We start from the raw sequence: 22920 nt of genomic DNA, 5'->3' as shown, positions 1-22920 counted from the left end.
CATAAGGCATGTCTGTAATATTTTAGTCAACTTTCCCTTACCAGTTTATCTTGTGCAGTTATATAAACAAAATAGTCAATTTCATTTCCATTCCATTTGATAACACTGGAACCAAATTTAATGTTGCAAAAGATTTTGACATTAAAATGTGTTATCATCATAGCTAACTATTGTGGTGCCCATCATTATAACCACACATTTTGATACTGCATATTTCCAAAAAATTTCGATATTTTTATAAAAAAAAACTTTTCCTGAATGTATTGCCATCCTTACATATCTCACAATTTTACCGTTCAAGAGTTGTGATACAGTAGTAATATACATAATGACATTGTTGATGTAAATTTTATTTCTAGGAGGATTATGTATTCAGGTTAGAATTACAATACTTGAGAGAAATAGCCTTACTGAAGAAAGTTACTTCCCCTGATGGAATGGTGAAGTTTGTAGACAATGATGAGGCGCTGAGATTAGAGCAGGACATAAAACTACTTCCCATTCTAACCAGTACATTACACGGGTATGTAACTTTTTGGTAACAGGTTTCATCATTAATGTTGGATTTCTTAACTGGTACCCAAACCAGTTAGTATGTTACATGGTTGTGTTACTCTAGGGTGAAAATGCATCTTTTGAAGTGTGGAATGTAAGCTGAAATGGCAAGACTGACAATTGTTCTTTGTAACTTTTGTTTTTCTTTTTCTCTAATACTACTTGACTAGTTTGAACCAAACTTGGCCAGTATCATCCTGATGATGTGTTCAAAATATATATAGAATAACTATACATTGTCTCGAAATGTAAATTTTATTTGTACTAGGCTTAGAAACTGGTAGAAAGTGAGGCTGTGCCAAGCATTTCTATCCTGTTGAGAGCAGAGTACAAATAAAATTTATCTTTCGAGACAGTGCATGGTTATGCTTTATATACTGCAACTCCTATAACTGTTCCAAATGAAATATTTAGGGTAAAAGCCATAATTTTTTGATTTGGAGCGGACGAAGTAAAATATCCGCGAACCTGTATATTTTATTGACGTCATAAATAAAACTCTACTGAAACGTATTGTCAATGTCATAAACAAGGCGATATACAGTCAGTGACTGAATATCACAAATGAATATACGATCAATGAAATTTGACTGTGCAAATAGAACAGCTGCAGTATATATTTGGTTCAACAGTTAATGCCATCATTACTAAACATGGAACATAGTTTAAAAAAGAAAGAAGAAATCATTAAAAAATATGAAAATTTGTGTTATACTTCGGTTGATATTCTCTAAATAAAAGTTGATATTCTTTAAATAAAAGTTGATATTCTCTAAATAAAAGTACATGTAGGTACAATCAATAAGATAGATTGCTTAAGTTTGATTTATTTTTTATTGAATTTTCTGAGGTCTTGAATGTCATGCAATTTTCACTCTCTTATAAAAATTTAAAACAAAACTTGTAATTTCCTAATCCTTCTTACATACATGTAAAATAGTTAAAGAAACTTGTTATATTTACTGATTCATTAAAGGATTTTTTTAATAGTGGATTAAACTATTAAAATTTGGTGGATTCATTATTATTCGTTGGATACCAATTTTTTCGTGGTCTTCATGGGTACTGGTGAACCACTAATTTAAATGTTCAACGAAATACAAATTTTTATCAGGTTGTAAGTAGACTTTGGCAAAACCACGAAATCACATATCCACTAAAAGGCAAGTTTTCCACAATCCACGAAAATTGGTGCCTACAAAAATAAATGAATCCACAGTAATGTTTTTCCACACAGAAAAATGGTTATTGTCATTAGATTTCATTGCTAATTATAAGAAACGGATAATATGTAAACTTGATATTGAAGTATCAAATTTTTCCAACGTTGCAAAGCAATGAAATGATATCTTAATGAAGTCCAGTAAATGGCAGATAATCTGTTTTCACCAAAAATCATATACTTCTTGAAAGTAATACATTTTACTTAACCATTATTACAGTTTATTTCAGTATAAATAGTACTTGATGTTTAATTACAGGATACAACAAAAGTTTAACAGTTTTTGTGGCTCAGTAAGACTAGCCAAACGCTGGATCTCATCTCAGCTGTTGGCAGATCATGTCCCTGATATAGCTGTAGAACTAATGGTGGCATACTTGTATACAAGTCCTGGACCATACACAGTGCCATAGTAGGTTTTAATTATAGAGCAAATTATAGAAGTTAAACTCATTTAAAGTTCATTAATACTATACACAAATACATTAAGACATGTATAAGTAAGTCATGATATAAAAAAAGATGATATGCATATTATTAACCACAAGAATATTTAGATATGTGTAACAAATAAATAGAAGAATCAAAAACTAAATAAAATTACAAGACACATTTTCAAAACTTTTTGCTAAATATGTTCAATAAAATACACGACACACTTCTTGTTGAATCTTTTGTGTTTTTCTGTGACAAGAAGGGTCTAATTATAGCAACTTAAAAAGCTTTGATTCACCTCAAATTAAATTCTTTGTTGCCATCTTGGTTGAGAATTGAAATGTCATTTTATCTTATTCATTGGACGGGGGTGAATTTATCAGGCTTTGTGCTATTTACTTTGTTGAAATTAAGATCACTGCCTTTTACTAGTGTACTTAATATTGTCATAATATAAATCAAAGTCTATTGAAATCCAACAATGTTACCATACAAAAAGTTTCTATATATTCATCGGTGTTTTCCTTAGCAATTAACTTTTATAAATTGTAATTCTAATTGAAAGTTCAAAATATTAATCACTAATTGCTTCATTTTAGCAGCATGCTTTTATAGATGTCCAAAATTGCTGTTTGTTCAATCAAACTGTTAAACTGGTAAGAAATATTACCAAGCTGCTCTATAAGAGCCTTAGCTATGTCATCAAAGTCAGAAGTTATAAACATTACTTTTCCCATTATAGGACAGTGCGTAAAGTATGTCCTCTGACAGGGTTCATGTAAAATACTGATTTTTAGCTTTACAATATTTTCAAATGTTCAAGCACTCAGAATTAATTAAAATGTGCTTTTTTATAATTTTTCAATGGATGAAATGACAGATCATTTATCTTGTTTGTTTTCATTTTCAGTAACCCTTTAACAGGATTTCTCAGATTTTTACATCTGGTAGCGACTTTTGACTGGAAGATGTCTCCTTTGGTTGTCAACCTCAACACAGAACTTAAAGGTAAAGTTATATTATTAGGGCTATAGTAGTATTGTGGAAATCTGAGTAATTGACTAATTTTTGATGAAGTTAGATAAATTATAAATTGTTTAGAGAAACTAATTTGAGGGTAAGGAATATGTTCAAATATGCAAGTATTTGCTCTAAATGGGGATAATATTCTGTTTAAAAACTTATCCTGAATTTAAAAATAAATTATCAATTAAAAAGGTCAGCATACTGATAAAAACTGTTAATAGAGAAGAAAGGATATGGGGCATCCATCCATGACACAAAATCTTTATATGCACAGCAAAAAAAACCCCAAAAAGCAAAGGAACAGTTTTTTTATTGCTGTTCTTCATCTCAAAGTCATCGTTAGGCCTTCAACACAGAGCAAATAAACTCCCATATCACTGCAAGTTTAAAACTGCCCCTAGCACTGGTTTGAGCAGAATCTGTATTTAGTCTGGTAAAAGAGGGAAATTTATGTAAATGGTGATGATTGCAGTAAGATATTTGAAGTTACAAGTAAAGTAAATGATTGATTATTGTTTGCTTAATTTCCTTTGGCAGATATACCATACATATACAGGGTAAGTGAAATAAATGTTAAAGTAAACGTTATTTGCCATTGGAAGGTAAGCAAATATGACGCTCTATCTAAACATTATCGGAACGAACACAGTGATATTTGATGTGTTTAAATTATAAAATTCATAAAAAGTGAAAATTTGATATTGCTAAATTTAAATGGAGTTATTTAATTGCAGTATAATGATAAAAGAGTCTGGCTAACAGCAATTTTATTGTTATTATTGAAATATATAAGGAGAGTTGATTTCAATTAAAAGCTATATCTAACTCTCAAGATTTGTTAAACCAATTTCTCTTATGGTAAAAATTATCTTTGTGTAAAAAAGAAAATTCTGCAAAACATTGTTCTAGTCTTTTGCACCTAAACAGTTTGATGTTTGATGTCATATGACTGCTTCTGGTGTCAGTCATGAACATCAGATGTTTTCCAGCTCTTTGGACGCTTCAGAGTTGAAAAATAAAATTGACAAAAAGGATATGTGATAGTGAAACTTGTAAGTGTTTTGTATCTTATTGAAGGAATAGCAATTATCCATGCCAAGGTAAGTAGTCTGAGGCGACCTTTGAAAGTCATCATCGGCCAACCAAATTAAATAAATTCCATTAGTGTGATATAAGAAAAGTAATACTTGAGGGAAATAGATAATACCTTCAGTATTTTATCTTTTATAGCTTTGAGGTATGGGTTTTGTTCATTGTTGAAGGCCATACAGTGTTGTTAACTTCTATGTCGTTTGGGTCTCTGGTGGGGAGTTGTCTCATTGGCAATCATACCACAACTTCTTATCTTTATATCTAGACCATAAAACAATCCTCTGTTTCATATAAGTAATCGAATGATTTTCTGTTTATTCACTTCTTGCAGAAAAAATATTTCTTGCATATATAATTTGCCATTTCAGAATCTAATGCGCTCTGGGTAATATTTTTTAAAGCCATACACCAAAACTTTGTGATTGGTTTAAAAGGTCCTTAACAATGGAAATTCAATCAATGACATAAAGTTATCTTAATATTGGTGTACGAACAATTAGATTACCCATAGTCCTTTAGATTCTGAAATTCTGAAATGGCGAATTGTACAAGTGTCAGAACAAAAACAGGTGTGTACAAGTTCAACATAAAACTTTTCAAAATGAAAGAAAGAAAATTAGGGTAAACAATGGAATCTGAAAAATTTATACCAATATGAAAAGTAGTTCTGTACAAATAGGGTTCATTAGAATGTCTGTTAAAAACTTCAATACTTTTAACATAAAATCAATCCTGACCAATGAAGCATGCGAGACATTTCAGCATGTGCACTCTTGTTGAAATTTTATATTTTTGGAAACCTTTAGTTGAGTTTGTAAGGGTCAACATTTGATTGTTGTAAATATAGAATTTCAATTGTACATTTTGTGTTGCAAATCTCCCAACAACTGACAAAAATGCAAGATTAATTAATGAAATTCCTGTATATGTGTCAGCAGAATGTTACTTAAAAAAATAGAGTTTTAAATAATACATAAAATAGAAAACAGGAATTACCGAAAAATTATTGGACAGTACAAAGACCACACCATGAATTGTTTATTCTGTTGCATTTTGGGTATTAATAATCATTACATTGCATTTACAGTACCTCTGGAAACTAGTTGATAAACAATCATTTTATCATTAACTGAGTTAAATTATCAGTGTTGTTTCGGTCATGAGTTGAATATTTTTCGATATGTGAATTCTTTGATTAGTTATTCTTTTTATTACATTGGCAATGGGCTTTTTAATGGAATTAAAATAGAAAATGCAATGAACTATATCTTTTTTTACCCATTCACAATTTGCTTTGATGCAAAGTCATGGACAACATCTTGACAACACCTATTGTTTTATGACGTCAGAGGAGTGAAATTATGAGGGCCTCAGGGAAGATTAGTAATTGTTACTAACTGTGGTTACCCTCTATAAATAAAGAATTTATTATTATTATTATTATTAGTATTAGTATAGCTCTCTTTTTGGCAAAACTTTTAGGAATTTTGGGTCCTCAATGTTCTTCAACTTCGTACTTTATTTGTTTTTATGCCCCCGCCGTAGTGGTGGGGGCATTAAGTTTTACCCTTGTCTGTCTGTACGTACGTCCCAAAATTGGTTTCCATTCTCTAACTTGAGTTTGCCTCAACCAAATGTTATGCTTATTACCACATGCTTATTACCACAAAACACAGATCAAGTTTGAATTTTGGTGGCGTCACTTTAACCGGTCTAGAGTTATGCCCCTTTATAAATGGAAAAATTGCAAAATTTTTATTTTCTTCTAAATATCAAGTAATTTTTAAAATTGGAGTTATCTTTCTTTGTCCATGATTATAGTTGAATCAACTACAATCAATGCTTTATACAATGCAATGTTTAATTTTGACTTCCACTGATAAAACACAGATCAAGTTGAATTTGGGTAGTGTCACTTTAACCATTATTGAGTTATGCCCCTTTATAAATCGAAAGATTGCAAAATTTTTAGTTTCCATTCTGTAACTTAAGTTTGCCCAAACCAAACATTATGAAACCTATACACAATATTCATTACCACAAAACTAAGATCAAATACAAATTTTTTGTTTCCGTTTTCTAACTTGAGTTTGCCTCAACCAAATGTTATGAAACTTATACACAATGCTTATTACTACATAATACAGATTAAGTACGAAATTTGGTGGTGACACTTTTACCATTCTTGAGTTATGTCCCTTTATAAACATAAAAATTGCTGAATATTTCGCTTCCGTTCTCTAACTTTAGTTTGTCTCATCCAAATGTTATAAAACTTATACACAACGGTTATAGAGTTATGCATGTTTACAAATAGAAAAATTGCTGAATTTTCAGTTTCTGTTCTCTACTTAAGTTAGCCTCAACCAAATGTTATGAGACTTACACACAATGCTTATTACCACAAAACTCAGATCAAGTTAAAATTTGGGTAGCGTCACTTTTACCGTTCTTCAGTTATGTCCCTTTATAACTATATGATATGCAAGCGGGGGCATCATCTGTGTGCACATGTGGACACTATCCACATTTATTTTTCTATAATTTTTTTATTCGAGCATCACTGATGAATCTTTTGTAGACGAAACGCGAGTCTGGCGTACAAAATTTCAATCCTGGTATGTATTATGGGTTTATAATTTTGAAATAGTTTTATTTCATATTAATATTTCTTTCAGGTGAAGATTACTCAGAAATCACATCAAATTTTACCAAGTCCAGATCTAGTCATCCAGTAATGTTCATTTCCACACCACAAGATAGATTTCAATCTGTGTGGACCAAAAAACATCCTACACCTATGATCTTACAAAGACTTGTCATCCTGGCTACTGAATGTCTTCAGATAATAGAATCACAGATTGGAGAAATTGGACCTTCTGTACCAGATTTTAAGGTAAATGAAAAAATGTAAACAAGTACAATAATTATAGAATAAACTAATCGAAGAATTCAAATATAGAAAAATATTGAACAAGTGACGGAACAACACATTAATTCACTTATGCGGGTCGCGCATGAGTTAATTATCAGTGTTGTTTCGGTCATGAGTTGAATATTTTTCGATATGTGAATTCTTTGATTAGTTATTCTTTTGATTACATTGGCAATGGAATTAAAGTAGAAAATGTAATGAACTACATCTTTTTCTACCCATTCACAATTTGCTTTGATGCAAAGTCATGGACAACATTTGACAACACCTATTGTTTTATGACATCAGATGAGTGAAATTATCGAGATTATTTCACATGTGAAATTATCAGTTTTTATTTCACATGGAAATCATGGTAATTCATTGCAACCAATGTAATAACACTGAATAGAGAATTCTTTGTATCTTTCCTTAAGGATGTTCGCTACTCTTGTTTTTGACTTTTTGTCAGATATTCGGAATCCTCTAGTTTTATCAATGTAGTGCCAATAAATTGTTTGCATGCTAACCCCTATTTTTCTTTTCATAACTTTAGAACATATACTTTAAACAGCCATTTTTGAACATCTTATAAAATCTTTGTTATTTTTTCATAGTTTTTGAAATAAAAAAGGTGTCAATGTTAAATTTACAAAAAATCTAGAGAGAATCATTTCCTGTCAGATTTTCAATTGATTATATCTCAAAAACAAGGACACAGACCTATTATTTTTTTCTTCTTTTTAAGTTCCGTTATTTATATACCATCAATTTATTACAAGCTTTTAAAAAATCTTGTTATTTTGAAGTAGAGTAGCGAACATCCTTAATATTGTTATACATCATCTACACATTTGGATTCTCATGGAATACAGTTTTACAAATGTAGCTGATTTTATTTTTTTTAGGAAGAAAGACAGTTATGTTTTTATGTCACTTTTAAAGATTAATATATTGTCTAATGTAACTTCTCAAGTTTTATATAAAAATATTAAATGTGTCTAATATATTATTTCAAGTTCTAAATTAGATGTATTTACGGCATAAAAAGATGTCTATTATTGAAGACTCTATGTTGATATGTACAGATATATAAAAATGAGAGATGTCGTATGATTGCCAATGAGACAACTATCCACAAGATTTCAAATAAGTGGATATAAGCAAATATAGGTCACTGTAGGCCTTTAACACTGAGAAAATCTCATACCGTATAGTAGGGTCTGATATGAAAAAATGTGAAACAATTCAAATGAGAAAACATATCTGTTTTATTACCTGGTGCGTTGCCAATACAAGAGCAGGTCTAGTAAACGCTTGACTTGGTTTGTCTGTGTGTCCGTCTCAAAGAATCTATGAAAGGGAATTATTTTTTATTTGATCTGCAGCTTGATAATGATGAGTTGTAACGTGTAAGCAAATTTTATTTCTGTTGTGCAGCTTCATAGTTTTTGCTACACATTGTAAAAGGACAATATTTGTCAAACTTTTCTTGGCTACTATAGAAGGGAATGATCAGTTTTGCTTTAGTATACATGCAACCTCAATCAATTGCATGCAGCATCACTGGTCCAGACCCAATGTTGGTCTTGTTTGTTTTTATACACGATATTCCTTCTGTTCCAGTCTATGGACAGTTTTAGTTCTCTGTGGTTTGGGTGCTGTCGACATTTGCTCCAGTTATAATAAGTAGTAATCAATGTTTGTTATAATATTCAAACTTATGATGCTTTCTGTATACTTATGTAGGTTTTTGAAATGTTAAAAACAAATAAAATATATTTGTTTCTCTTATTCTGTATGCATTTATACCAGTTCTGACAAGTTTGATAAATTTTGATAAACTACAGGAGGATCTGCTTACCCTTCCGGAGCTCTTGAGATCACCCCCAGTTTATGGTAGGGTTCGTGTTGCTCAGTCTTTAGTTTTCTATGTTGTGTTTAGTGTTCTAGTGTCTGTCTGTTTGTCTTTTTCTTTTTTGGCCATGGCGTTGTCAGTTTATTTTCTACTTATGAGTTTAAAAGTCCCTTTGATATCTTTCACCTCTCATTTTGTTTTGTCACAATGTCATGTAATTTCCTGTCATGTCCATTCTGAATATTGCACTCAGTATTTTCCCTTTAAAACATAAGAGAAATAAATTTGACCCCTTTAACACTTTGACTACTGTTTTTATTGACTCTTGAGAAAACTCTGTTTTGAAAATTCAATATTTAAGGTGGTACCTAACACTATAGGGAGATAACTCTGTAAAAATCAGCTAAACGTTTTAATCACGTTGTTTTGTTAAGGAAATATTACGCTTCTCAATGATCAAAATTAGTGTTTGTCAAACTGCTATATAACCAACGAAATTTTTCTGATAAAGTGGTAGGTTCAAATTCTTTGAAATTTTTATATTTTTGTCAAAGGGTCAAAGTAAACATTATGTCAAAATTTTATGAAAATTAAACGAGCCAAATTAATTTTAGTCAAGGTGTTGGGTACCACCTTAAAGTGGATAAATATTGTCATTAACATGGTTGAGTGGTAGAATATTTGTTTTTATATATATATGCATCTGAAAAATTATAAATATTTTTTATATATATTTGTATATTTTTCAGCAAATATTTCGCCCAGCTGTTGACGATTTTGATCTTTTGATCCACCTTCGAGGAAAACAACTTGCCTGTGATAGAATGATGATTGACAGGCCAAAGAAGTTATATAACCCACCATTGGGTGATAGTTTGGACAATAAATATAAGACAAACCTGCCAGTGTATGACTATGATCCGGTGCAGAAATATCTACAGGAACTCAGGGTACCTTGATATATACTCTCTTTCTAATGGCAATAATTCACTTTAACATTGTGATTTTAAATACATGAAAATATAGATGTTTATGTAAAAAATAGAATTGAGAATGGAAATTGGAAATATGTCAAAAGAGACAACAACCTGACCAAAGAGCACAAAACAGCCCAAGGCCACCAATGGGTCTTCAACACAGGGAGAAAATTCCACACCCCGAGGCGGGCTTCAGCTGGCCCCTAAACAAAAATGTGTACTAGTTCAGTGAAAATGGGCGTCACACTAAACTCCGAAACATATAAATGAACTGAAATTAAAAAAACATACAAGACTAACAAAGGTTTATGTGTCTGCATTTATTGATATGAATTGTAAAAGCTGACTTAACTGCCAATAAATTCATGCAGCTTTGATAAATCTCTTACTGAACTATCATAATTTGTATAAAGGCCTTAGTTTTAGATAATTGAATTGGAATCTAGTTGCATTTTTTTTGCATTTTTTAAAGATTTATGTCCCATAATTCTGGACGGAAACCTCTGAAAATCATAAAAATGGAAAGGAATGATACAATATGTAAAATTTCATAAATGCCTGTTTAAGCAAATTTCTATCATTTTGATATGTGCTGGTATGGATAAATGAACTGACAATGGTATGTCATAATACATTCATTGTTCACATCTGTATGGTACATATGATTTTTTAAAGGACCATTCAGTTTTGTTGTCCCCCGTGCAACGCGTTGCAGGGGACATAGAAATAACGATTGTCCGTCCCTCTGTCTGGTCTTGTTAGAACTTTCCCATGTACAATTCTTGCCAGTTTTTATGAAACTTATATCAAAGGTTTATATCAGAAATGTCTTGGATAATTTAGAAAATAAGTGCCGATCATTTATTATTAAAAGAGTTATGCCCCTTGAAAACATTAATTATATGGAAAATTGCATCGTAAACGCTCTCATTTGTACAATTCTTGTTTACATACTAATTTGTTGACTATCCTGGAACTGTGATTTAATCATATTCGTATTAGGTGTGTTTGGTTTTTTTTTTTAATGATGAATTTTTATGCCCCACCTAGGGGCTTTATGTTTTTTGGTCTGCGTCCGTTTGTTCGTCCGTCCGTCCATTCGTCCGTTAGTCTGTCCATTCGTCCGTCTGTCCCGCTTCAAGTTTTTGATCAAGGTAGTTTATGATGAAGTTGAAGTCCAATCAACTTGAAACTTACACATGTTCCCTATGATATGATCTTTCTAATTTTAATGTTAAATTAGAGTTTTTACCCCAATTTCACGGTCCACTGAACATAGAAAATGATAGTATGAGTGGGGCATCCGGGTACTATGGACACATTCTTGTTATTGATTCAAATGGATCTGCCATTTCTGTGTCTATACAGTAAATAATAATGTCCACAACTCATTTTAACTGCAGCACCATTTGTTGTTCAGCTTATAAAAGTAATTTATTAATTCTATTTTTTGTTTGCAGGAGAAGTATGGCAATTTAGCCCTGTTTTTCTATGATAGATATGGTGGCCAAGTGATAGGTGTACTCTTCAATCCAAATGCTTTTCAGCCAAAAGAATTTTCAGTAAGTTTCTAAATTATTCAGTTCTATAGCTTTCGGATAATTCTAAAAACTACCTTCAAAGAGTTTGTCTGACTTGGGTTACAATTTTATTAATTTCTTGAGGATAGGATACCTTCTAACTAACCATCCATTTGTTAGGTCATGTTCTCCACCAGGAAGTAAAACTGACAATAATACTGATGCATGATTGGAACTATAACTATTATGTTTGAACATTTTTCTAAATATGAGGGTCTGGATTGGGTTTACAAATGAGGAAAATGGGCAAAAAGTGCAGAATGAAGTGCCTTAAAAATAAAAAACATAGAAAAATTGGCAAAAATAATAAAAAGAATAACAAATAATGGGATAGTAAAATATAAGTAAAAGAGAATAATGGGCAAACAAAATATAGAATAAAGAAAAAATAAAGGACCAGACCTCATATATATTTCTGACACATAAAAGTAAAAACAGTGTTTCCTTTGATTTTGATGGAGAAATATGTTAAAAGATACATTCTTTATTTTTTTTTTTATACGACCGCAAAAAATTTTTTTGTGGTCGTATATTGGTATGATGTTGGTGTCGGCGTCGTCGTCGTTGTCGTCATAGTCGTCGTCGTTGTCCGAAGACACACTAGTTTTCTCACTCTTAACTTTAGTTTAAGTGAATGGATCTCAATGAAATTTTACCATAAGGTTCAATACCACAAAAGGAAGGTGGGGATTGATTTTGGGGGTTATGGTACCCACAGTTAAGGAATTAGGGGCCAAAAATAAGCATTTTTGTAACTTCCAGACATAACTTGTGTGTAAGTGTATGGATCTCTCTGACATTGTACCACACGGTTCCATATCACAAAGGGAATGCTGGGATTGATTTTGGAGGTAATTGCCTCCAAATTGTAGGAATTAGTGGCCAAAAAGGGGCAAAAAACAAGCATTTTTTCTAGTTTCATGACAATAACTTGTGTGTAAGTGTATGGATCTTTATGAAATTGTACTACAAGGTTCCATATCACAAAGGGAAAGCTGGAATTGAGTTTGGGGGTAATTGCCCAAAAGGTTTAGGAATAAGGGGCCAAAAAGGGGCCAAAAATAAGCATTTTTCTAGTTTCCAGACAATAACTTGTGTTCAAATGTATGGATCTCTCTGAAATTGTACTGCAAGGTACCATACCACAAAGGGAGGGCTGGGATTGATTTTGGGGGTAATTCCCTCAAAATTTTAGTAATTAGGGGCCATAAAAGGGCAAAAAAACAAGCATTTTTCTAGTTTCAGGACAATAACTTGTGTGTAAGTGTATGGATCTTTATGAAGTTGTACTGCAAGGTTCCATATGACAAAGGGAAAGCTGGGTTTGAGTTTGGGGGTAATTGCCCTAAACATTTAGGAATTTGGGGCCAAAAAGGGGCAAAAAAACACATTTTTCTAGTTTCCAGACAATAACTTGTGTTCAAGTGTATGGATCTCTCTGAAATTGTACTGCAAGGTACCATACCACAAAGGGAAGGCTGGGATTGAGTTTGGGGGTGATGAATCATAAGGGGGTTCACAAAATTTGGGGGGGGGGGATTTTTTTTTTTCCTTTTTTTTCTTTTTTTCCTTTTTTTTTCCTTTTAAAATTTTAAGTTGGTTATTTCTGATTTATATTTAAAAGAAAATAATAATGATATGGTAGGAGATACACACCAAACAGGATGTGTAAATTATTATATAATAAGTATTGTGCAATAGCAAGAAATTTTCAATTGCACAGTATTGCACAATAGCAAGAAATCTTCAATTGCACAGTATTGCGCAATAGCAAGAAATCTTCAATTGCACAGTATTGCACAATAGCAAGAAATATCCAATAGCACAATATTGTGCAATAGCAAGAAATTGTCAATTGTGCAGTATTGTGCAATAGCAAGAAATATTCAATTGCACAGTATTGTGCAAAAGAAGATACTTCGTATAAATTGCTTATTTCTTGACCAATTTCAATGGGGTTTTATTCTTGAATTCTTGGGGTTCTTTGATATACTGAATCTAACCGTGTATTAAGTTTTTGGATTTTGGGCCCCGTTTTTAAATTGGTCTACATTAAGGTCCAAAGGGTCCAAAATTAAACTTAGTTTGATTTTAACAATAATTGAATTCTTCGGGTTCTTTGATATGCTGAATCTAAACATGTATTTAGATTTTTGATTATGGGCCCAGTTTTCAAGTTGGTCCAAATCGGGGTCCAAAATTAAACTTTGTTAGATTTCAACAAAAATTGAATATATGGGGTTCTTTGATATGCTGAATCTAACCATGTATTTAGATTTTTGATTTTTGGGCCCCGTTATCAACTTTGTCAACATTGAGGTCAAAAGGGTCCAAAATTAATGATTTCATCAAAAATTGAATCTTTGGGGTTCTTTCATATGCTGAATCTAACCATGTATTTAGATTTTGGATATTGGACCATAATAGGTGAATGTCCAATTTAAAATTCTTAAGTTCTTAGACCACATTCATTCTGTGTCAGAAACCTATGCTGTGTCAAATATTTAATCACAATCCAAATTCAGAGCTGTATCAAGCTTGAATGTTATGTCCATACTTGCCCCAACTGTTCAGGGTTCGACCTCTGCGGTCGTATCAAGCTGCGCCCTGGGGAGCATTTTATTTAATCAGGATTTGGGATTCATTATAATCAAATATAGGATACCACTAATTTTTTATTATTTATTATAATTGTCCATTGTTACAATAAGACATTTAAGTTAAAGCAATTCAATCTTTCAGAAGTTTTCTTCTTATTGATTTTATTTTGAATGATAGTTAACAAGTGTTTGCAGTAAGCCAATAATCTGATTAAGGATGTACTTGGGTCAGGTTTAGGAATTTGTGTAAGATTTTTGGACTCCTTGGGTTTTTTTCCTATGATACAGGGTAAAATATTTTGCCCCATAACACCCATTTTTCTTTTCTTATAAGTCTTCAGTATCTCATACAGGGCCTAATTTAGGATTTTGAAGAGGGAGAAGTGACTTCTCCTTCCATGAGAGAGAAGGGAGAAGTGGTCAACTTCTTGGAGAAGTGAGATTCCATTACCGTTTCAGTTGCATAGTGTTTTCATGCTTACATGTATCACTAAGGAAATTGTTTTATATACTTGCAGTTTTTTCATATGTTATTGTACACAGTGTATATATAGAAAGTTCTTAATAAAAAGGTTTAGACAATATATAGTTGTTATTTATTTATTAATACCATAATGTGTTCTAAATAAAATTTGTTGATTGGGACATGAGGGAGTAACCTAGTAATATTATCAAGATTATGATGCATTAAATTCATGTGCATCTGCCTCAATTTATTTTTAAAACTCCAGAAAAATATGACTCCTAGTTTACCTGTTGAATTTCACATGACTGGGAATTTAATTTATATCACCACTTGTCATTATTTTGTAAAACATTATTGAATGTCCAGGACATTTATGTTAGTTGTAAATTGAGATTATCGTTAAACAATGTTAAAGATTGTAAGTTTATAAATGAAAATATCTTTCAATCGCAAATTAATTATCCGATATAGAGCTAATTTCTATAAATTTTTTTAAAAATATCATCCATATCAACGAAGTGGTCATGAGAAAAAATCCACTGCTGATCACAATCTGGTTGAGTGTCGTACGTTTGCAATCACATTATCCATCAGTTGTCTTTCTACCTTTTATATTTCAATTTTTATTCAATGAATATAATAAATCTACCGTTAATTCTCACCCTTTACCTACCGAATAGTAAAATTGATCGACTCGTGTAGGTAATAAAAATAAAACAAATCAGCTGAGTGATTATGCAACATCCTCAGATGAAAATCATCGTAAAACGATAACTTAAACAGACGGTCAGTTTTCCGTTTGAACAATTTTGAAAGTTATATCAGAGGATGTTCAAAGTCGCCGTTGTATTTATTTAATTTGATCGTTTACAGTATTAGTCCTGGGTCGTTTTCGAAAATCTCGATTTTCCATGTCAGCCGCCATTTTTATACGACCGCAAAAAAATTTTGTGGTCGTATATTGGTATGACGTTGGCGTCGTCGTCGTCGTCCGGCGTTGTCGTCCGAAGACACATTGGTTTTCGCACTCTAACTTTAGTTTAAGTGAATGGATCTTTTTGAAATTTGACCATAAGGTTAAATACCACAAAAGGAAGGTTGGGATTGATTTTGGGGGTTATGGTACCAACAGTTAAGGAATTAGGGGCCAAAAAGGGGCCAAAAATAAGCATTTTCTAGTTTCCAGACAATAACGGTGGAACGGTGTATGGATCTCTCTGAAATTATACTACAAGTTTCCATACCACAAAGGGATGGTTAGGATTTGCTTTGGGGGGTTATGGCTCAAACCGTTTAGGAATTAGGGGCAAAAAAGGGGGAAAAACAAGGTTGTCCTGGTTAATGGACAAATACTTTAGTACAAAACATAATTTAAAGCAGTGTAAGGGAGATAAATCAAATACATCATTGAAATTATCTCCCTTACACTGCTTTTAAATTATGTATAAAGTAATGGTTAATGAACAATAAAGATAATTTAAAACAGTGTAAGGGAGGTAATCCAAATACAACGTTTTGGTTACTTCCCTTACACTGCTTTTAAATTATGTTTAAAGAAATACATATTTATAAAGGAAGACCAGTAAAAATATCTGCAAATGTTGCATCTTTTTTTTTTACAAAAAAATCCATATGAAAGATTTGACACTATATTTTTAATTCTATTATAAAATAAATTAAGTTAGCACTATGGTAAATTTAAATGGGTAATTATGGTTGCCAACTCCATTGGAAATTTGAATTGAGATTATGACCATATCTTGAGGGAAAGAATTTTTTTGGGGAAAAAAGGGGGGGGGGATAAAATGAAATTGTGGGGGGTCAATTTTTTCTCATTTCAGATTTCAGAAATTAAAAAGAATTATTCTTCAAATATTATTTTTTTTTCAAATTTCAAATATTGAAAAATTTCAAGAAGTAATCTTTAATTGCACAGTATGGCGCATTAGATTTGTAAAATCTTTGATCACATTTATTTATTTGTTATGCCGAATCTAACAGTGTATTTAGATTTTTAATTTTGGGTCCAGTTTTCAAATTGGTCTACATTAAGGTCCAAAGGGTCCAAAATTAAACTTTGTTTGATTTTAGCAAAAATTGAATACATGAGGTTCTTTGATATGCTGAATCTAACCATGTATTTAGATTTTTGATTTTTGGCCCAGTTTTCAAGTTGGTCCAAATTGGGGTCCAAAATTAAACTTTGTTTGATTTCAACAAAAATTGAATATATGGGGTTCTTTGATATGCTGAATCTAACCATGTATTTAGATTTTTTATTTGTGGACCCCGCTATCAAATTGGTTCATATTGAGGTCAAAAGGGTCTAAAATTAAACTTGGTTTGATTTCATCAAAAATTGAATTATTGGGGTTCTTTGATATGCCAAATCTAACCATGTTTTTAGATTTTTAATTTGGGTCCCATTTTTTAAAATTGGTCTTCATTGAGGTCCAAAGGGTCCAAAATTAAACTTAGTTTGATTTTAACAAAAATTGAATTCTTGGGGTTCTTTGATATGCTAAATCTAAACATGTGTTTAGATTTTTGATTATGGGCCCAGTTTTCAAGTTGGTCCAAGATAGGGTCCAGTATTTAAACTTTGTTTGATTTCAACAAAAATTGAATATATGGGGTTCTTTGATATGCTGAATCTAAACATGTATTTAGATTTTTGATAATGGGCCCAGTTTTCAAGTTGGTCCAAATTGGGGTCCAAAATTAAACTTTGTTTGATTTCAACAAAAATTGAATATATGAGGTTCTTTGATATGCTGAATCTAACCATGTATTTAGATTTTTTATTTATGGGCCCCGCTATCAAATTGGTTCATATTGAGGTCAAAAGGGTCTAAAATTAAACTTTGTTTGATTTCATCAAAAAATGAATTATTGGGGTTCTTTGATATGCCAAATCTAACCGTGTTTTTTTAGATTTTTAATTTGGGTCCCATTTTTTAAAATTGGTCTTCATTGAGGTCCAAAGGGTCCAAAATTAAACCTAGTTTGATTTTAACAAAAATTGAATTCTTAGGGTTCTTTGATATGCTAAATCTAAACATGTGTTTAGATTTTTGATTATGGGCCCAGTTTTCAAGTTGGTCCAAGTTGGGGTCCAAAATTAAACTTTTTTTGATTTCAACAAAAATTGAATATATGGGGTTCTTTGATATGCTGAATCTAACCATGAATTTAGATTTTTTATTTGTGGGCCCCGCTATCAAATTGGTTCATATTGAGGTCAAAAGGGTCCAAAATTAAACTTTGTTTGATTTCATCAAAAATTGAATTATTGGGGTTCTTTGATATTCCAAATCTAACTGTGTATTTAGATTTTTAATTTTAAGTCCCGTTTTTTAAATTGGTCTACATTAAGGTCCAAAGGGTCCAAAATTAAACTTAGTTTGATTTTAGCAAAAATTGAATTATTGGGGTTCTTTGATATGCTGAATCTAAACATGTATTTAGATTTTTGATAATTGGCCCAGTTTTCAAGTTGGTCCAAATTGGGGTCCAAAATTAACTTTGTTTGATTTCAACAAAAATTGAATATATGAGGTTCTTTGATATGCTGAATCTAACCATGTATTTAGATTTTTTATTTGTGGGCCCCGCTATCAAATTGGTTCATATTGAGGTCAAAAGGGTCTAAAATTAAACTTGGTTTGATTTCATCAAAAAATGAATTATTGGGGTTCTTTGATATGCCAAATCTAACCGTGTTTTTAGATTTTTAATTTGGGTCCCATTTTTAAGTCTCCCAAACGAAGTTTGGGAAGACTTATTGTTTTTGCTCAGTTCTTATTATTATTATTATTCTTCTTCTTCTTCTTCTTCTTCTTCTTCTTCTTCTTCTTCTTCTTCTTCTTCTTCTTCTTCTTCTTCTTCTTCCGCCGCTTTTAAATTTGAACTTGTCCGCACCCGTTCTCCAAAACCGCTTGTCAGATTAACTTAGGGTTTCACAATATGTTAGACTAACATGTCTAGTGGTGCAATCAGGGTTTTGTTTGTGCAATGGGGTTTATAAAGGGGTACTTTGAGGGGCAAAAAGAAAAGAGGGTTTTACTATAGAACCCTATGGGATTTTATTTTTAAAAATTTTCAAATGATTATAAATTGAAAATCGTTTGTGATAGACACAATCTTTTTAATTGAAAATGTTCTAAATGATAAAGCCCATTAAATGAAATACAGGGTTAGTCCCTAGGGGTCACCCCCACCCCCTGCCATTTAAAAAAGTTCTAATATCTTGTAAGTGGTCAAGATTCCCACCCCTAAACCATATATATTCTAGTTTGTCATTCGAAGATGGTTTGAATGATATATGGGGTTAGTCCCCAGGGGTCATCCCGACCCCCTGCCATTTAAAAAAGTTCTAATATCTTGTAAATGGTCGAGATCCCCACCCCTAAACCATATATATTCTGGTTTGTCATGATAAAGCACATCAAATGAAATACAGGGTTAGTCTCCAGGGGTCACCCCCACCCCCTGCCATTTAAGAAAGTTCTAATATCTTGTAAGTGGTCAAGATCCCCACCCCTAAACCATATATATTCTGGTTTGTCATGATAAAGCACATCAAATGTAATACAGGGTTAGTCCCCAGGGGTCACCCCCACCCCATGCCATTTAAGAAAGTTCTAATATCTTGTAAGTGGTCAAGATCCCCACCCCTAAACCATATATATTCTGGTTTGTCATGCTAAGATGGTTTGAATGATATACAGGGTTAGTCCCCAGGGGTCATCCCGACCCCCTGCCATTTGAGAAAGTTCTAATATCTTGTAAATGGTCGAGATCCCCACCCCTAAACCATATATATTCTGGTTTGTCATGATAAAGCACATCAAATGAAATACAGGGTTAGTCCCCATGGGTCACCCCCACCCCATGCCATTTAAAAAAGTTCTAATATCTTGTAAGTGGTCAAGATTCCCACCCCTAAACCATATATATTCTAGTTTGTCATTCGAAGATGGTTTGAATGATATATGGGGTTAGTCCCCAGGGGTCATCCCGACCCCCTGCCATTTAAAAAAGTTCTAATATCTTGTAAATGGTCGAGATCCCCACCCCTAAACCATATATATTCTGGTTTGTCATGATAAAGCACATCAAATGAAATACAGGGTTAGTCCCCAGGGGTCACCCCCACCCCCTGCCATTTGAGAAAGTTCTAATATCTTGTAAATGGTCGAGATCCCCACCCCTAAACCATATATATTCTGGTTTGTCATGCCAAGATGATTTGAATGATATACAGGGTTAGTCCCCAGGCATCACTAATGCATATAACTTTACTAGACCAAACCAATTTTCATTGGACTTTGCCCAATTTCAGGCGACCATGGGAATTACGAATTATGGGAGCTTCGTTTGGGAGACTTCGTAACAGCATCCTGTTACAATCATTTCTTGTTTAAAATTGGTCTTCATTGAGGTTCAAAGGGTCCAAAATTAAACTTAGTTTGATTTTAACAAAAATTGAATTCTTAGGGTTCTTTGATATGCTAAATCTAAACATGTGTTTAGATTTTTGATTATGGGCCCAGTTTTCAAGTTGGTCCAAGTTGGGGTCCAAAATTAAACTTTTTTTGATTTCAACAAAAATTGAATATATGGGGTTCTTTGATATGCTGAATCTAACCATGAATTTAGATTTTTTATTTGTGGGCCCCGCTATCAAATTGGTTCATATTGAGGTCAAAAGGGTCCAAAATCAAACTTTGTTTGATTTCATCAAAAATTGAATTATTGGGGTTCTTTGATATTCCAAATCTAACTGTGTATTTAGATTTTTAATTTTAAGTCCCGTTTTTTAAATTGGTCTACATTAAGGTCCAAAGGGTCCAAAATTAAACTTAGTTTGATTTTAGCAAAAATTGAATTATTGGGGTTCTTTGATATGCTGAATCTAAACATGTGTTTAGATTTTTGATTATGGGCCCAGTTTTCAAGTTTGTCCAAGTTGGGGTCCAAAATTAAACTTTGTTTGATTTCAACAAAAATTGAAAATATGGGGTTCTTTGATATGCTGAATCTAACCATGTATTTTGATTTTGGACATTGGACCATAATAGGTAAATTAAAAAAATTCAAGTTCTTAGACCACATTCTTTCTGTGTCAGAAACCTATGCTGTGTCAAATATTTAATAACAATCCAAATTCAGAGCTGTATCAAGCTTGAATGTTGTGTCCATACTTGCCCCAACTGTTCAGGGTTCGACCTCTGCGGTCGTATCAAGCTGCGCCCCAGCGAAGCATTTTATTTTTTACCTGTGAGACTTGTCAATCACAAGTTGTCTCCCTTCTACCGATTTTGATAGCGATTTGACTTTGCTATGAAGTCAGTCGGCCGGCGAGATTTAGCGATTTTCTAAATTCTTTGGCTACTTAAATCGTCATTTCGCCGGCAAGGTTATGGCCTGAGCTCATAAAAGGTCAATTACCAAAATTTAAGCGGATTCTAGATTTCTTTTCTTTCGATTTGAGACCCAAATAATACCAATGCAAATATAAGGTAAAAGTCCCCAAGTCAGCCTTTTCCCGCCATTTTTTTAAAATTAGATGTCTCAAAAAGGAGCCCAATAACCTATCAATATTTTTAGTTTATTTTGTTCCTAAACTAATGCTCTTCTGACTCATAGTATCAATTTAAAATTCCAGATTTTTTTAATTTCACCTAAGTACATCCTTAAGCTGAAGATTGTCAATTTTGTTTTATTACTTTGTTATTCTTAATTAATTTTGGTTCCGTAAATTGTTCCTTTAACTTCAAAAATACATATTTTTTCTGAATATGTATATTTCAATTTGCATATGATATTTTAAAACTTGTGAGTTGAACAAATTTGCATTACAAAACAGCATTTCAATCTGGATATTTTTTTGCCAAATTTTCAATGTGAATTCAATGTTTCAATATATTTTTGTCTTCAGAAAGAATTTTTGATTTATCTAAAATTCCCCCCCCAAAAAAGAAATATAAGAATTTAAGTTAAGTGATTACTTTTTATTCTCCATTGATTGCAAATCAAACTGGTGAATGCTTTAACTAAACAAGTTCATATTTGGTACGCTAGGCAAGCATTTTGTTTTCATAAGACTTTGTCAGTTGCCCTAGAATCCAAACAGTTGGAAGACTAAATCAAATACAAAGTTGAAGAGCATTAAAAAGAGAAATTCCGAAAAATTTGTGCCGAATAGATGTACATCTAAGGCAGTCTATGTCTTGGGGTTCAAACAAACTTTGTGGTTTGAATAATTCAACATTTTATATACAATAAATTTACCGAAAATGAACTTATGAATTATATTTCATGTGCACAGAAGTGCTGACTATTGGGCAAAGTATTATAATGACGACCAGTAATGAAATTTTTCTGTATACTATAAGATTGTTGACTTACAAATGTATGTGGTTATTTGCCAGTATGCCATCAGATTGTTGCCTTATGTGTATATTTTCAGTATACCATCAGATTGTTGCCTTATGTGTATATTTTCAGTATGCCATCAGATTGTTGCCTTATGTGTATATTTTCAATCAGTATACCATCAGATTGTTGCCTTATGTGTATATTTTCAGTATACTGTTGCCTTACAATTCTTTACCATATACCAGTATTACTTCTACATTTGATATAGTCCAAATTGTTGAAATTGATAACTATTTTAAAAATTAGGAATTTTTCATCTTTTTTCTTCTAGGTTTTTTTAATTTGATCAAATTTCTAAATGTAGTCCGTATTTATTTTGAAATTCCATTTTGTAGGTAAATCACATGTTCTGCCGGAAACCAGAGACATCACAAAATGGTCACACAGAAGTGGTAATGAAACCAAATATTGCAGCAATTAAAGAGGACTTTGTTATTTTTGGTGAAGGACTTGTTGCTAGTGTTCAAATGTTGAAATCTGATTTGAAATAAGTAATAAAATATGCAAGGACATTTGCACAAGCAATTGAAATAACTTGTTTATGTCTGAATTCGTTTTCCACAGTGACTGTATATTAAGGCCATACCAAATCACACCCCGGTTTAAAAGATAGGAGTATATAGTGATGCACAAGTCCCTCTGTCCTTTTGATGGTCTGTTGACAGTCTGTCAGAAGTTTGGCTTCAAGTTGATTGATTGACTGATTGTTGATGTTTCTCATCACTTTCAACACCCTTAACTGTATCGTTGCA

The 22920-nt window shown here is 32.1% G+C and overlaps 1 protein-coding gene across 2 annotated transcripts in view; it reads left to right on the top strand.

The window, feature by feature from the left end:
- The window catches only part of LOC127733013 (nucleolar protein 6-like), a 73393-nt gene extending 50688 nt beyond the window's left edge, over nt 1–22705 (top strand). For both annotated transcript variants that reach the window (XM_052242262.1, XM_052242261.1), the window contains exons 17-23: nt 360–523; nt 2037–2189; nt 3123–3220; nt 7009–7226; nt 9852–10052; nt 11540–11641; nt 22504–22705. In XM_052242262.1, the coding sequence (XP_052098222.1) occupies nt 360–523; nt 2037–2189; nt 3123–3220; nt 7009–7226; nt 9852–10052; nt 11540–11641; nt 22504–22659 (1092 nt within the window). In that variant the 3' untranslated portion in view covers nt 22660–22705. The remainder of the gene's footprint in view (nt 1–359; nt 524–2036; nt 2190–3122; nt 3221–7008; nt 7227–9851; nt 10053–11539; nt 11642–22503) is intronic.
- The last annotated feature ends 215 nt before the right edge of the window (nt 22706–22920 follow it).

The sequence above is a fragment of the Mytilus californianus genome, unplaced genomic scaffold, assembly GCF_021869535.1.
Source record: "Mytilus californianus isolate M0D057914Y unplaced genomic scaffold, xbMytCali1.0.p SCAF_3, whole genome shotgun sequence".
Classification (NCBI taxonomy): domain Eukaryota; kingdom Metazoa; phylum Mollusca; class Bivalvia; order Mytilida; family Mytilidae; genus Mytilus; species Mytilus californianus.
The sequence above is the reverse complement of the archived record's forward strand: the minus strand, read 5'-3'. Positions and strand labels throughout refer to the sequence as shown.